The sequence below is a fragment of the Ceratotherium simum genome, chromosome 40 (genome assembly GCF_057802395.1).
Source record: "Ceratotherium simum simum isolate JZ-2026a chromosome 40, ASM5780239v1, whole genome shotgun sequence".
Lineage (NCBI taxonomy): Eukaryota > Metazoa > Chordata > Mammalia > Perissodactyla > Rhinocerotidae > Ceratotherium > Ceratotherium simum.
Genome location: NC_141939.1, coordinates 8,857,728 through 8,872,044, shown reverse-complemented (window position 1 = coordinate 8,872,044; position 14,317 = coordinate 8,857,728). Strand labels below are relative to the sequence as shown.

The 14,317-nt window shown below is 44.5% G+C and overlaps 1 protein-coding gene across 4 annotated transcripts in view; it reads right to left on the bottom strand.

Annotated features, from left to right (window-relative positions):
• Window positions 1-11,254, bottom strand: part of IL36R (interleukin 36 receptor) — a 50,719-nt gene extending 39,465 nt beyond the window's left edge. For 3 of the 4 annotated variants that reach the window (XM_087426297.1, XM_087426300.1, XM_087426301.1), the window contains exons 1-4: window positions 5,109-5,813; window positions 4,432-4,501; window positions 3,359-3,593; window positions 715-910 (exon numbers count right to left, since the gene is read on the bottom strand). In XM_087426297.1, the coding sequence (XP_087282423.1) occupies window positions 715-910; window positions 3,359-3,593; window positions 4,432-4,489 (489 nt within the window). In that variant the 5' untranslated portion in view covers window positions 4,490-4,501; window positions 5,109-5,813. Of the gene's footprint in view, window positions 1-714; window positions 911-3,358; window positions 3,594-4,431; window positions 4,502-5,108; window positions 5,814-11,133 lie in introns of those variants that run through there. The other variant, XM_087426299.1, reaches the window with a different exon arrangement.
• Between the last annotated feature and the right edge of the window lie 3,063 nt (window positions 11,255-14,317).

Genomic DNA, 14,317 nt, shown 5'->3' with positions numbered 1-14,317 from the left:
GGACCTACACACCGCTCATCAAGCCATGCTGAGGCAGTCCCACACAGAGCAACTAGAAGGATGTACAACTAGCCTATGCTCCTCTATGCCAAAGACTATGTCTTGTATGTTATCATCTGCCAGTATAATCAAGAAAAGAGAACGTTTGAGGGTGAAAACACAAGGTGCAGAAAGATGAGTATAGGTGCCCTGTTTGCATAAACAAGGAAGGGCTAGGATACAGTTTTGTTTGCTTGTATAGCATATGCAAGGATAGGGCAAAGTATGCAAGGAACCAATAATGGTAGCCACACGTTAGGGAAGGTGTGATGGGTCCAGGGCAAATCCGGATCAGGAGTGCAAGGAGACTTTCCGGGGGTGACTTCTTATGCTTTGTGACTATTGGGTCATGTGCATGTACTACCCATTCAAACAAACAAACTAATTAATTAATCTGTTAGAAAAAGAGAATAACCAAGGATAGTCTGAAATATAAAGATAATTGGGGGGAGGTGGTGGATACAAATAATAAAATATTACAAAGCTATCATAATCATAAATTAAAAATAAATAATTAGCAAGGCAAAATTATCAATAGCAATTAGCTAACAAATCTATCTTAGGTACACAAATCTCTTTACCAACTCTGCCTTAAAAGATACAACTTAAACTACAAAAACAAGTGGGTTTTAAAGAAAAGGAAGATAAATATCAGTAGGAAAATTATTTTTTTACCTTGTACCACTTTATTGAATCCAAAACACAACTCTTCGGGAAGTTCAGATGACATGTAAGACTGTCATCTTTTCCAACATGTAATATCTGTTGGTACTCGTCTAATGAATACGGTCGACTGTTTCTGGAAGCACCGCACCAATATTTTTTAAACACAGTGAGGTTTACGTGTATTCTGTGACAGGTGTCTGTATTGCTGTAAGAAAACGGCAGATTGAAACCTCATAAACAATAACAAAATCAAACGATTCCGTACATATTCCAATATTTCCAAACCATTTTTAAGGTACTATGCAAACTCTCTGCCTCAAACAAGACAATATGCATCTCAGAAACCATTCATTAGAAAAGGAAAAAATATTTATATAGTAGAAACACTGGACAACATCTTAATGAAGTGATCAAAATGCACACCAAGGAGGGGCAAATAGACGCCATGCACCGCTGAGAGTGTTGTCTGACGAGGACACACACCACTTATGTAGTATTCCAGCTATGAAGGGTCAGCCTGAGCCTACCCATGAAGAAATACTGGCAAATTCAAATTAAGGGACAGAATATAAAATATTGCCCGTACTCCTCAAAAATGTCAATGTCATGAAAAACAGACCAAGAACCTGTTCCAGATGAAAAGAGATTAAAAACGCATGACATGGGCCGGCCCATGGGGCAGCGGTTATGTGCGCGCTCTCCGCTGCAGCAGCCTGGGTTTGCAGGTTTGGATCCTAGGCACACACCGACACACCGCTTGTCAAGCCATGCTGTGGTGGCATCCCATATAAAGTAGAGAAAGATGGGCACGGATGGCAGCCCAGGGCCAGTCTTCCTCAGCAAAAAGAGGAGGATTGGCGACAGATGTTAACTCAGGGCTAATCTTCCTCACACACACACAAAAAAAACGCATGACAACCAAATGCAGTGCATGATCTTGGATTGGATCTTGTACGGGAAAGGGAAAAAAAAAAGTATAAAGGTCATCATTGAGATGATTGATAAAATTAGAATATGGATTGTTAGAATATGGATTATGTATTAGATCAAAGCATTGTGTGACAGTTAAATTTCCTGAATGTGATAATTATACTGTGATTATGTAATAGAATCTTCTTGCCGATAGGAAATGCACACTGAAATATTAAGGGGTAAAGGGACATGATGCATACAATCAAGTAATTTGGAAAAAATTGTTTAGAAAAAAATATTGTGTAATATACATACACGTGGAGAGAGAGAAAGAATGCTAACGTAAATGTGGCAAAGTGTTAAGTAATAGGGAATCTAGATAAAGGGTAGATGGGAGTTCTTTACACTATTCTTGCAAATTTTATGTGAATTTGAAATTATTTCAAAGTAAAAATACACAGTTTGACTAAATATGTATCATATCTGTATGTTAAAGATTTGTGAGAATTCATGTTCATTTTCTTCCATGACAGACAATCTATGTCTACTTTCTATGAAAGGTTATTTTACCCCATTTCATAGCTCCCAGAGTTAAATATTTTAAATCCAGCCTAGACGTGCAGACGAATGTGTGTGACATACGATCTCCACCTCTAGTTAATTCATAATTAGAGTCAACGGGAGAGTAGGCCTCCACGGACGTCCAAAGCTTCATCTACATGGTGAGCGAAACTGTGGAAAGGGCAGGCAGACAGAGCTAATGGCCACTTTCACTTGTGATCCCCTGAGTAATTTTGTACCTTGAGTCAATCTGACAGACAGAAAAGTGGACTCTGCCAGGGGCCATGGTGGGACACAGAAAGGGACCGGAAAATACGACGGCAACAAAACAAGAGAGAGAGAAGGCAACTACATCTCTGGACCTACGTCATACAGGATCTCAGCTAACCTTCACTGCAACCCTCCCAGGCCGGTATGACTCCCATTTTACAGCTAAGAAAACCAAGGCTCAAATAATTTAAGATCATGCACGTTAGTAATGGAGGGTAACAAAATTGGGTCCACAGATGTGTTTTATTTAGGCCATACACATAAAGCTTATTGAAAAGTCACACACACACACATTCTAATTTCCAGGTTTGCTTGAAAAATTGGCAAAACAGACTTGAGCCGAATAGACTGCTGCCTTTGGTGGGTCATGTGCTTTCTGTTCACCACAGTCCCCACCAGGCTCAATTGTCTCCCACCAGACCTGCGTCACTCATTTCCATTACTTCCTAGCATAGGGCTTAGCATGGGGTCTGGAACACACTCGATTCTCGGTCACTGTTCAATTCCTACAGCAGATTCCTTACGAAAAGGTGCCCGAAGGAGGCTTATTGCTATCTGCATGTGCCACCCGTCACAAAACTTTTGGCATTCCAAGAAAGAAGGCAGCAATAATGTTGGGATAAACAGGTTTCATAAGCTGGTCTGGTTTGTGGCACCATTTCAATGAGAAAAGATGCATTTCCTTTTTCAACAACTGATTTACAAATCTGTTCTGTTTTAAAATGTGTTCACTGGAAACTGTCTTGTGACAATATAAAACTATAGTTTATTCTTCTCATTAAGTTTTCTGTGTTTATTAAGGATTTATTAAGAATGTCCCTAAAAGAATTATGTATAATTATACTATACTATATATGTACATATACATGAAAAAAAAGAGAGTTACTTTTATTTTAAATGAGGAACTTACTTGATAACACACTGGTAGATCCCAGAGTCCTCCCACGCCAGGGGGAGAAACAAAATCCAGTTTTGGTCCTGGTGAATTCTAGACTGCGTGTTTTTAGATACTGGGATATTGCTAGGATATTTGTACCATGTTACATATACTTTCCCAGATGTTAGCGGAGGGTATGTGCAATTGAAAGCAAAAGGCTGGCCTACTGCAGGCGTCTCGTCTTGCACACTAATGATGTCGCATTCATCTAGGGAAAGAAAGGAAAAAATCACCGTGAGAGAGAACTCTAGGGTTCTTTATGATTAGTTTTAACAAATGCCTCTTTAATTTTCCAGCCAATTTGAAATTTTGAGAGTTTTCTCAGTGTGGGAGTTTCCTAAAAACAGCCTGCTGATTTGCAAGCATAACGGGAAGTCCTTCAAATGTGTCCACAGGACAGAAAGCACTCAGTGCCCCCTTCACAATCCCCTTCCCTGTTTGGAATGATCTTCTCTCCCCTCTATTCCAAGACCCTTAGTTCTTGCATCCTCCTCCTTCAGAGTAAACGTTCCAGTTCTGAGCCTTCCTCGTCCTGTTTTCTTTCTCCTCTGCCGCCCAGCTATGTCACTCCCTCTTGCATAAAAGGTATAAGTATCTCATCCCAAAAAGGATTGTTAAAAACTCTGCTCACTGTAAACTTCGCTTCTACCAAATTGCTTAGTTTTTCTTGGAAGACATTTGTTCTGCTGATGGTTTCTTTGCTTTTACCCTGGGTCATAAAATGACCCTTTGTCATATAAAATAGTATTATATCCATCTGAGCATTTTAACTCAAGTCTTGACTTGCGAAATTTGCCTAACTCCTCTCCCTCTCGAAGTCGCCTCAGAGCTCAGGATGTCCTCGGGGCTGGGCATCAGACACTTGGAACTGAAACTTGCCGTTTCCCCATTCTTCGGAACTCTGCCTGGCCCACCGGGAAAGTTCGATCAGCGCGGCTCGGGGTCTCACGTGATCCCCCAGGAGGTCGGCTCCGGGACCTCCCACAGCGCCGCAGAGGCACGTGGGGGAGGGCGGCCTCTGAGACCCGAGGACAAAGCGAACGTACCTGCTCTGATAACAGGTAGAAGAGCGATGGACACGCCGCAGAGCAGCAAGGACAGCATCCCCACGTCGGGCTACGAGGAGGAAAGAAGACGGTGGGAGGGGAGGGCGCACGGCCGGGCGGAGCGCGCCGTCTCCCGGGCGCAGGGCGCCGCCTTCTGCGGCCTCTGAATCTCAGAGATCCCGGCCTCGGCCACTGACCATCCCTTCTTCATGGAGAGCCCTCCAACTTTGGCCCCATATTTATCCGGACGTGCCCCCACAGACTGCTCCCTCCGCTACCCCGTTCTTACTCTCAGCGCCCGACCTCCAGAATCCAGGGTGGAGGGGGATGAGTGGGAGAGGTGGGAGGCGCGTTGGGGGAAGTCGGGGTAGGGTGGCTGCAGGAGTGAGGTCCCCTCCTCTGGGGACGCCGTGACATCCCCTTCTGCCATCTGACAGTGAGGCAGGGTCAGCGTCCTGAGCCCGGTGGGAGGGTCAGGGCCCGTTCCAAGCCCTTTGCCCCCCATCGCAGCCCACCTCAGCCCGCGCCCCAAGTCCCCGTCGTGGCGCCCCGGGTCCCCACCGTGCGCCGCGCGTAGCCGGCCCTGCGCGTCCTTGGCCACAGGATCCACCGGGGCCGGCAGTCTAAACGGAAACCCGCAACACGGGCCCCCTGGGGAGAAGCCAGCTCAGGCCTACCTGGCAAAGGTGGGCAGGAAAGAGGGGGGAGGACTGAGCGCCGCCGGACGGAGTCGGCTCTACACCTTCGCCCAGAGACGGAGTGCTCCCCCAGGGTCGCCCCGCCGGTCCGGGGCCACCTGGGAGTCCCGATCTCTGGCCTCCCGGCCGCGCACATTCTTGCTACCGCTTCCCTCCACACCTTTCCTACCGACGGCGCCCCACCTGCCCCGGGCTCAGCCGCAGACTCCCGGCCGTGTCTACCTGCCTGACGGGATTGGACCCTGCAGGGTCTCGTGGCGAAGGGAAAATCTGACAGCAGGGTCTGAACCCTGTCGCGGCATTTCCATACCAGGCTGTTTCCTCGCCACCGTGGGCGGGGCAGGCCGACCTCCCCCGGTGGGAGCGTAGGAAGGAACGTGGCCTCACACTAGGAAGTGGGTATGAAGGGTTTTTGTCTGATTTTCTGGAAGCTAACGAGTCTTTCAGCATCAGGAATATCTGCTTAAATCCATTCCAAATTGTCCCTGTAAATGAATTATTCGTTCTTTTCCAAACCCCATTTGAGCAGTTAGTACACGCCTGGTGTTGGCGGATATAGAACACCACAAAGGTGGAAGCCCTCCCAAATGGCTCCTAAGGAATCCCTTTCATCTGCCTGAGTCGTGCTTGTAAAGCAGACATGCCTCGGTGATCCTCAGATACCTGAAGCAGGAACCGTGCTCCTGTCTGAAACTTCCGAATAGCATATCAACAGGACCTGTTGCTCTGGCCATCAGGAAACACCCCAGAGATATCCCTCAGGGCACTGAGACAGAAAAATATATAAAATGTAATCTCCATTCAACAGATTCCGGGCCAAGCTATTTCTGGTGGTCTTTTTGGATTAGAGACAGTGAGACAGAAGCTACCACAGGAGCAGGGAGAGGAACGCAGTAAGGGCATTACCAGCAAAGCTTTTCTGTGATAGCTTGGAGGCCAGTGGTCTGATAATTTCTACACTCCTCAAGATTACTGAGGATTCCAAAGTGCTTTTGTTTATGTGGGCTGTGTCTGTCAATATTTACTACATATATTGAAATTAAAAGGGAGAGTGTTTTTAACATTTGTTTTCTTATCCATTTTAGATGAGTTTACAACAAACTCATTACCTGTTAACATAAATATCATACATTTTTTGAAAAATAACTATACTTCCCCAAACAAACAGACTTATTGAGAAAAGTGATATTGTTCTGCATACCACTACATACCACACTTCGTGTTTGGAAATCTCTTTAATGACTGACTAAATAGAAGACAGTTGGATGCTCACATCTGTGTCTGCTTCCTTTCTCTTATGATGTAACGTGTCATGTAGCCTCTGAAAAAGTCTACTAAACACTGGGGAGAGAATGAGAATAAAAAAGACATATGAGGTCTTAATAGCATTATAAAAATAGCTTTGATTTCAGGGATCTTTTTAAAGGATCCTGGGGATCCCTCAGGCTCTCATGCTTTGAGGACCCGTTTGTTAAGCTATAAGTGGAGATCTTTATGACTCCCCCCTAACATGAGCATTGAATGAGGTTCCTCTGCACCTATGCATTTTGCAAGGCTTGTGGCCCACCCAAAACAAAGCAAAGGTGTTACTATAGAAAATGTAAGTGACTCACACACAGAACTATTGTCGGAAGCAGTGTTAAAAGCTATCTCTAAACCTTTTTATTTTTGTTGTCTTTTTCACGTTCTCCCTTATGAACAGAAGGATTTATGTCCTATTCTATTTTTTGTAGTTTGAGGATCACCATGTGTGCCAAGTCCAATCAGTATAGATGCCCAAAGCTTGTGAACTGAAGCGGGGCGGCCCCGGCCCCTGCAGCGCCTCCCCCTTACTGGACATTCCTGATGTTCACTTTGCTAGTGAGAATATGGACCTGACACTGACACTCCCGGGGATGGTTTCCACACCAAATGTGTTTCCTGATGCGTGGAGAATAAACCACTGGCTCGAAGGCAGAACTTGATTTGAGGATTGTAAAGTTTGTGATTAAAAACAACAGAAACCTGGGGCCGGCCCCATGGCTTAGCGGTTGAGTGTGTGCGCTCTGTTGCTGGCGGCCAGGGTTTGGACCCCGGGCGCGCACCGACGCACCGCTTCTCCGGCCATGCTGAGGCCGCGTCCCACATACAGCAACTAGAAGGATGTGCAGCTATGACATACAACTATCTACTGGGGATTTGGGGAGAAAAAAAAGGAGGAGGATAGGCAATAGATGTTAGCTCAGAGCCAGTCTTCCTCAGCAAAAAGAGGAGGATTGGCACGGATGTTAGCTCAGGGCTGATCTTCCTCACAAAAAAAAAAAAAAAAAGTTTACTGCAGGGTCTAGATTACCTTGAAAAATCAGACAACCTGGATAGCATTTATGCTGAAACTTCCTGAATTCAATCACTTTATTTTTCCTATCTGATTTTCACTTTTTGAATTTTCTTTTTAAATGTGCATCATGCAATAGTTAACAGCTAACTAATTCAAAACAAGTCATAAGTCATGTAAGCAAGACCTAGCCTCAGAAATAATAATTACCTAGTTTCCTGTATGCATCTTTTCCACGCCCCAAACTCACTATCCTAAGCTTAGTGCTTGTGATTCTGTGTGTGTGTGTGTGTGTGTGTGTGTCTGTATTCCTTAAGCAATATAAAGTATTCTTGTGGAGGACTTTTTAGTCTCTATATAAAAAATACTATACTGCATACTTATGTAATTTGCTTTTTTTCACTCAATGTTATATTTGTGAGATTCAAATATTTTGAGAAGTGTAGTTCTATTTCTTTCAAGGCCACTACTGTACAGTATTCCATCATATGAATATACCCCAATTTATGTATCCATCTCCTTCAAACATTTAGGTTTTTTCAAATTTATATTTTTCTCTTAAAAATAATGCTGTGGTGAAGATTTTTGTAATATCCTCTTGTGTGGGTTTTGAGAAGTTGCCTAGTGAGTGAAATTTCAGGATCATTGGATAGATGTATCTTCTACTGTATTAGAAAATCTCAAATTTTCTCTACATTAGTATCATTTAGCAGATAAGAGTTTCATTGCTTCATGTTCTTGCTAATATTTGGTGATGTCAGACTTTTACACTTTGCCAGTTTGGGCAGTCCAATGATGTAAAAGCTATCTTGTGATTTTATTTTACGTTTCCCTAATTACTAGTAAGATGAGACATCTCTGCCTATGCTCATTGGCCATTCGTGTGTGCTCTGTGTGAAATTCCTTCTCATTTGTGTTGCCCTTTCACCCACCTGGTTGTGAGTCTTGCTCTCATTGACTGGTAGAGAACTCATTAAACTCTACTGCTGATGTCTCACGTGGTTACCTTCAAAGGGGGACACACCTGTATCTCACTGTCCTCTCCCTGACAGGGAGTCAAACCCCAGCAGCACCCCTTATCTAGAAGACAGGTCTGCTTAGACCTGCTTTTCAGAGGTGACGTTTGTAAAACCTCCTTAGCAGAGTGCGTGACAGTAACAGATACTTGATGAGCACAGACTCCTTTAGCATCCTCCTCCCACCAACCCCTCCTTGCCAGTCTTTCCCAATTGCAGATATTTTTGCAATGGGAATACTCTTAGGAGTTTATGTCATTAGTCACAAGCCGTAGGTAATGGACTCTTTCCATTGGTTTAGGGTTTTTATGAAGTGAAGCAACTTCCTCTACAGGTTCATTACCTCATCTTGAGAGCAGGTGTAAAGCAACGATCTGTGTATGATGTAGGCATTGCTGAATTCCTGGTTGAATTTTATCTTCAATCTATTTGATCCTCAGACCAGGATGTGATGCATATTCAGAATGTATATTTAATAATAATGCACAGTAGCTTTTATTTGTTCTAACTAAATATCTGATGATTTCTCACTGAATGTAACCTGCAGATGAAGTTTCCCAGTGAGAGTGAAGCAGAAATATGTTCACATGTCACAGTCAAATGTTCCAAAACCCAGTATTAGGCTGGGGTGGGGGGGTTGAGGCTCTACTAAAATCTTTATACCTTTAGGGCTCTTAAATTCTCACATTTTTCCTCTCCTGGAGACTTGAGAATCTATACCAGCAATCCTGTGACAGACGTTTGTTGCAGGAATAAAGTGAATTTCTGGAGATGGAAGAAGCAGCAGGGGTGACAGAAGGGTGACGCTAAAAGCATTTGGTTTCCTGAGGTCCTAGACCTAATCTCTCCTTTAAGTCCCATCCATCGGTTCATTGACTCACTCATCTGATATTTATACAGTTCCTGCTATGTGCCAGGTGACACAGTCTAGCGTCTAGTGTGTGGCGTGGGGGACAAGAGATGTGGGGAAAAACACTGAATAAGAAAATATATGGGGGCCGGCCCTGTGGCGTAGTGCTTAAGTGCGTGCGCTCCGCTGCTGGCGGCCCGGGTTTGGATCCCGGGCGCGCACCAATGCACCACTTGTCAGGCCATGCCGTGGCGGCGTCCCATATAAAGTGGAGGAAGATGGGCACAGATGTTAGCTCAGGGCCAGTCTTCATCAGCAAAAAGAGGAGGATTGGCATGGATGTTAGCTCAGGGCTGATCTTCCTCACAAAAAAAAAAAGAAAAAGAAAATATAAGAGATGCTTTCAGGTTGGTGAGACCCATGAAGGATATGAAATATGATGAAGTGATAGGGTGTGGGGAAGGCTTCACTAAAGAGGTGACAGTAGGGGGCTTGCCCGGTGGTATAGTGGTTATGTTCGTGCACGCTACTTCAGCAGCCCGGGGTTGGCAGCTCGGGGTTCACGGGTTTGGATCCTAGGCGCGGATCTACACACTGCTCATCAAGCCATGCTGTGGAGGCATCCCACATACAAAATAGAGGAAGATGGGCACAGATGTTAGCTCAAGGCCAGTCTTCCTCAACAACAACAACAACAAAAAGAGCTGACAGTATAGCTGAGGTCTGGGTAATGACAAGGAGCCCACCAGGTAGACATCTGGTGAAGAGCTGTCCTCATAGAAGGAACAGCTAGAATGAAATCTCCAAAGGAGGAAGGAGTTTGGAAATTTCAAGATAACAGAAATGAAGTCAGTGTGACCAGAATCGAGTGAATGAGCTGGGGCGAGGAGTAAATGAAGTCAAAGGGCAGGTGGGAATTAGACCAGCCAGGGGCCTGTAGGCAATAAAAAGAAGGTTGGATTTTATTCTAGGTAAAATTAAAAGATTTAAAGTAGAAAAAAGATAAAAACCTACCAAAATGGCTAAAACTACAAAGACTGCCAATACCAAGTGTTGACGAGGGTGTGGAACAAGTGGAGCTGCTGTGCACTTCAGATGAGAGAACACACTGGTGCCACCATTTAGGAAAACTGTGTGGTGGGATCTACTAAAGCTCACTCAGCAAATCCACTTGGAGGCACGTACCAAATGGAAATACACACATATGTCCACCAAAAGAGACATTTGCCGGAATATTCATGGCAGTAGTATTCATAATAGTCAAAAACTGGAAATTACACAAATGCCCATCAACAATAGAAAATATAAAACAGGGAGATTGAGAGTCAAGATGGCGGCGTAGGCAGACTCGGAACTCACCTCCTCCCGTGGACACAGCCAATTTACAACTACTCGTGGAAAAATTACCCCTGAGACAGAACTGAAAACTGGATGAGAGGAACTCCTGCAACAACGGACAATCCTAACTGAGGTGGAAGAGGCAGAGACTCCCTTCTGGAGAGGAAACGCCGCCTTCACAAGCCGCCAGCTACACGGCCGCCGGGAGCAGCTCACAGGTCCACAGCCTCCCTGGAGGCGCGGGGCCCTGAGCCGGGGAGCGCCCCCGCTGTGGGCATTTTGTGGACCCAGCACAATCGAGATGAGTGGCATAATATCTGACTGTGCCTGCTACTAAAACACTGGGGAGCACCCCCAGAAAACCCGGTTCACAAAGAAACTAAAACTGGCTCTTAAAGGGCCCGCGCGCAAACTCACCCATTTCAGGAAGCACCCTAAAATCACCAGAAAGAAAGGTGCACAGTGCTTTGGTGAAAAGAGACTCACCTAATAGGCCCTGAGTGCATCTCCGTGAGGGGTGAGACCTCTTCAGGGACTGGGACATTGGCGGCAGCCATTGTTGTGGCCTGGTGTGGGCGTGCTGACACAGACACCATTGGAGTTCTCCCTGAGGCCTGCTAGCCCAGGGTCTGCCCCACCCGCTAGAGCACCGATTTAATCCAGCTCAGCCAGGGCAGGCAGCCCACCCTAGAGACTGGCCCCACCCAACAACAAGCCCTCAGGCAACGTGTGGGCCTGCATAGATTGGTGACTGGATTCTCTGCAGCCTGGCAACTGAGCCAACTTGAGCAGGGCAGGGTGTGCACAAGGAGCGGGTGGAGAGTGTGGGGCGGTGGCAGAGTGTGTGGGGCTCCCGCCGTGGAGAGACTGGGTCCGCTTGGGGAGGTCGGGGCACTCACACAGGGCAGGACTGTGTTGACTGTGTGTGTGGACCTGTGGGCAGCAGGGCTTCTCAGCCGCAGAAGACTTGTGCTTCTCAAAGACCCACATAGGAGGTTTGCTCCACCTTCCAAAGCCTGAAACAATTGGGTGCTCCTGTGCCTGAGGCCAGCCCCACCCAGCTGCAATCCTCAGAGAGCTGACAAGAGACCTAATAGGCTAGAGGCTTACAGCAATTGTAAGGCCCTGAGCCTAACAACCTGCCACGCTGGGGGCCTACTCACTTAAAAGAAATACTGCAACACAGATGTGGTATTAGAACTTGCAGCCAACTGTGCTGGGGTTCCCTACACCTGATAAAGAGACTGAAGGGCCCACAACAACTACAAGCAGCTGAGCATTACAACAGCTGGCCAGGAGCATAACTCGGCCTCCCTGGGTGCCTACAGGGAGAGCAAATAGGCCACAGCAGAAGGATACACGTAGCCCACATAGGGGTCACCCCTGGAACATTGAGAACTGAGGGAAGCATACTGGAAGCCTCCTAAGGCATCACTTACATAAGGTCACCTATCCAAGAGCAGGAGACGTAGCTGACCTACCTAATACGTAGACACAAGCACAGGGAAAGAGGCAAAATGAAGAGGCAAAAGAATACATTCCAAGTAAGGGAACAGGACAAAACCCCAGAAAAGGAACTAAGTGAAACAGAAATGAGCAACCTACCCGACAGAGAGTTCAAACTAAGAGTGTTAAGGATGCTCACTGATCTGGGGAGAAGAATAGATGTACTCAGTGAGAATGTCAACAAAGAAATGGAAGATATAAAAAAGAACCAATCAGAAATGAAGAATACAATATTGGAAATGAAAAATTCATTAGAGGGACTCAAAAGCAGAGTAGAGGATACAGAAGAACGGATCTGTGAGCTGGACGAAAGACTAGAAGAAATTACCCAAGGTGAACAGGTAAAAGAGAAAAGAATTAAAAAGACTGAGGACAGTCTAAAGGACCTCTGGGACAACATCAAGCGCACTAACATCCGTGTTATAGGTGTCCCGGAAGGAGAAGAGCGAGACAAGGGGCAGAGAATCTATTTCAAGAAATAATAGATGAAAACTTCCCTAACCTAAGGAAAGAAACAGACATCCAGGTACAGGAAGCACAGAGAGCCCCAAACAAGATAAACCCAAAGAGGCCCACACCAAGACACATCATAATCAAAATGTCCAGAATTAAAGATAAAGAGAGAATCCTAAAAGCCGCAAGAGAATGTCAAGTTACATACAAAGGAAACCCCATAAGGCTATCAGCTGACTTCTCTGCAGAAACCTTACAGGCTAGAAGAGAATGGCACGATATATTTAAAGTGCTAAAAGGAAAAAACTTACAGCCAAGAATACTCTACCCAGCAAGGTTATCGTTCAAAATGGAAGGAGAGATCAAAATTTTCCCAGATAAGCAAAAATTAAAGGAGTTTGTCACCAAGAAACCAGTGCTACAAGAAATGTTAAAGGGACTGATTTAAGGGGAAAAGAAAAGACCACAAATAGGAAAAATTATCTATTTCCATGATTAGAATGTAATGGATACAAATGCACAACAAAGATGTTAGATATGATATCAAAAACATGAGGAAGGAGGGGAGTTATAGAGTACAGCTTTCAGACAGAGGTCAAACTAAAGTGACCATCAATTCTGTATAGAAGAAAAAAGGAACAGAGAAGGACTACTAAAACACTGAGAAAAAAAAAAAAAGTTAAAAAATGGCAGTAAGTACACACTTATCAATAGCTACTTTAAACGTCAATGGACTAAATGCTCCAATTAAAAGGCATAGGGTGGCTGACTGGATAAAAAAACAAGACCCATATATATGCTGCATACAAGAGACACACTTCAGACCTAAAGACACTCACAAACTGAAAGTGAAGGGATGGAAAAAGATACTCCACGCAAATGGCAATGAAAAGAAAGCTGGGGTAGCAGTACTCATATCAGACAAAATAGACTTTAAAACAAAAACTGTAAAAAGAGACAAAGAAGGGCATTACATAATGATCAAGGGAACAATCCAACAAGAGGATATAACACTTGTAAATATCTATGCACCCAATGTAGGTGCACCTAAATATATAAAGCAATTATTAACAGACATAAAAACAGAAATAGACAGTAACACAATAATAGTAGGGGACTTTAACACTCCACTTACACCAACAAATAGATCATCCAAACAGAAGATCAATAAGGAAACACTGGCCTTAAACGACACACTAGAACAGATGGACCTAGTAGATATATACAGAGCATTCCATCCAAAAACCGAAGAATACACGTTCTTTTCAAAGGCACATGGAACATTCTCCAGGATTGATCACATATTAGGCCACAAAACAAGCCTCCATAAATTTAAGAAGATTGAAATAATACCAAGCATCTTTTCTGAGCACAACGGTATGAAACTAGAAATCAACTATAGGAAGAAAATCAGAAAAGCCACAAATACGTGGAGATTAAACAAAATGCTACTGAACAACGACTGGGTTAACGAAGAAATCAAAAAATACCTGGAGACAAATGAAAATGAAAATACGACATGCCAGAATTTATGGGATACAGCAAAAGCAGTTCTAAGAGGGAAGTTTATAGCGATACAGGCCTATCTCAACAAACAAGAAAAATCTCAAATAAACAATCTAACAATGCACCTGAAGGAACTGGAAAAAGAAGAACAAACAAAGCCCAAAATCAGTAGAAGAAGGGAAATAATAAAAATCAGAGCAGAAAT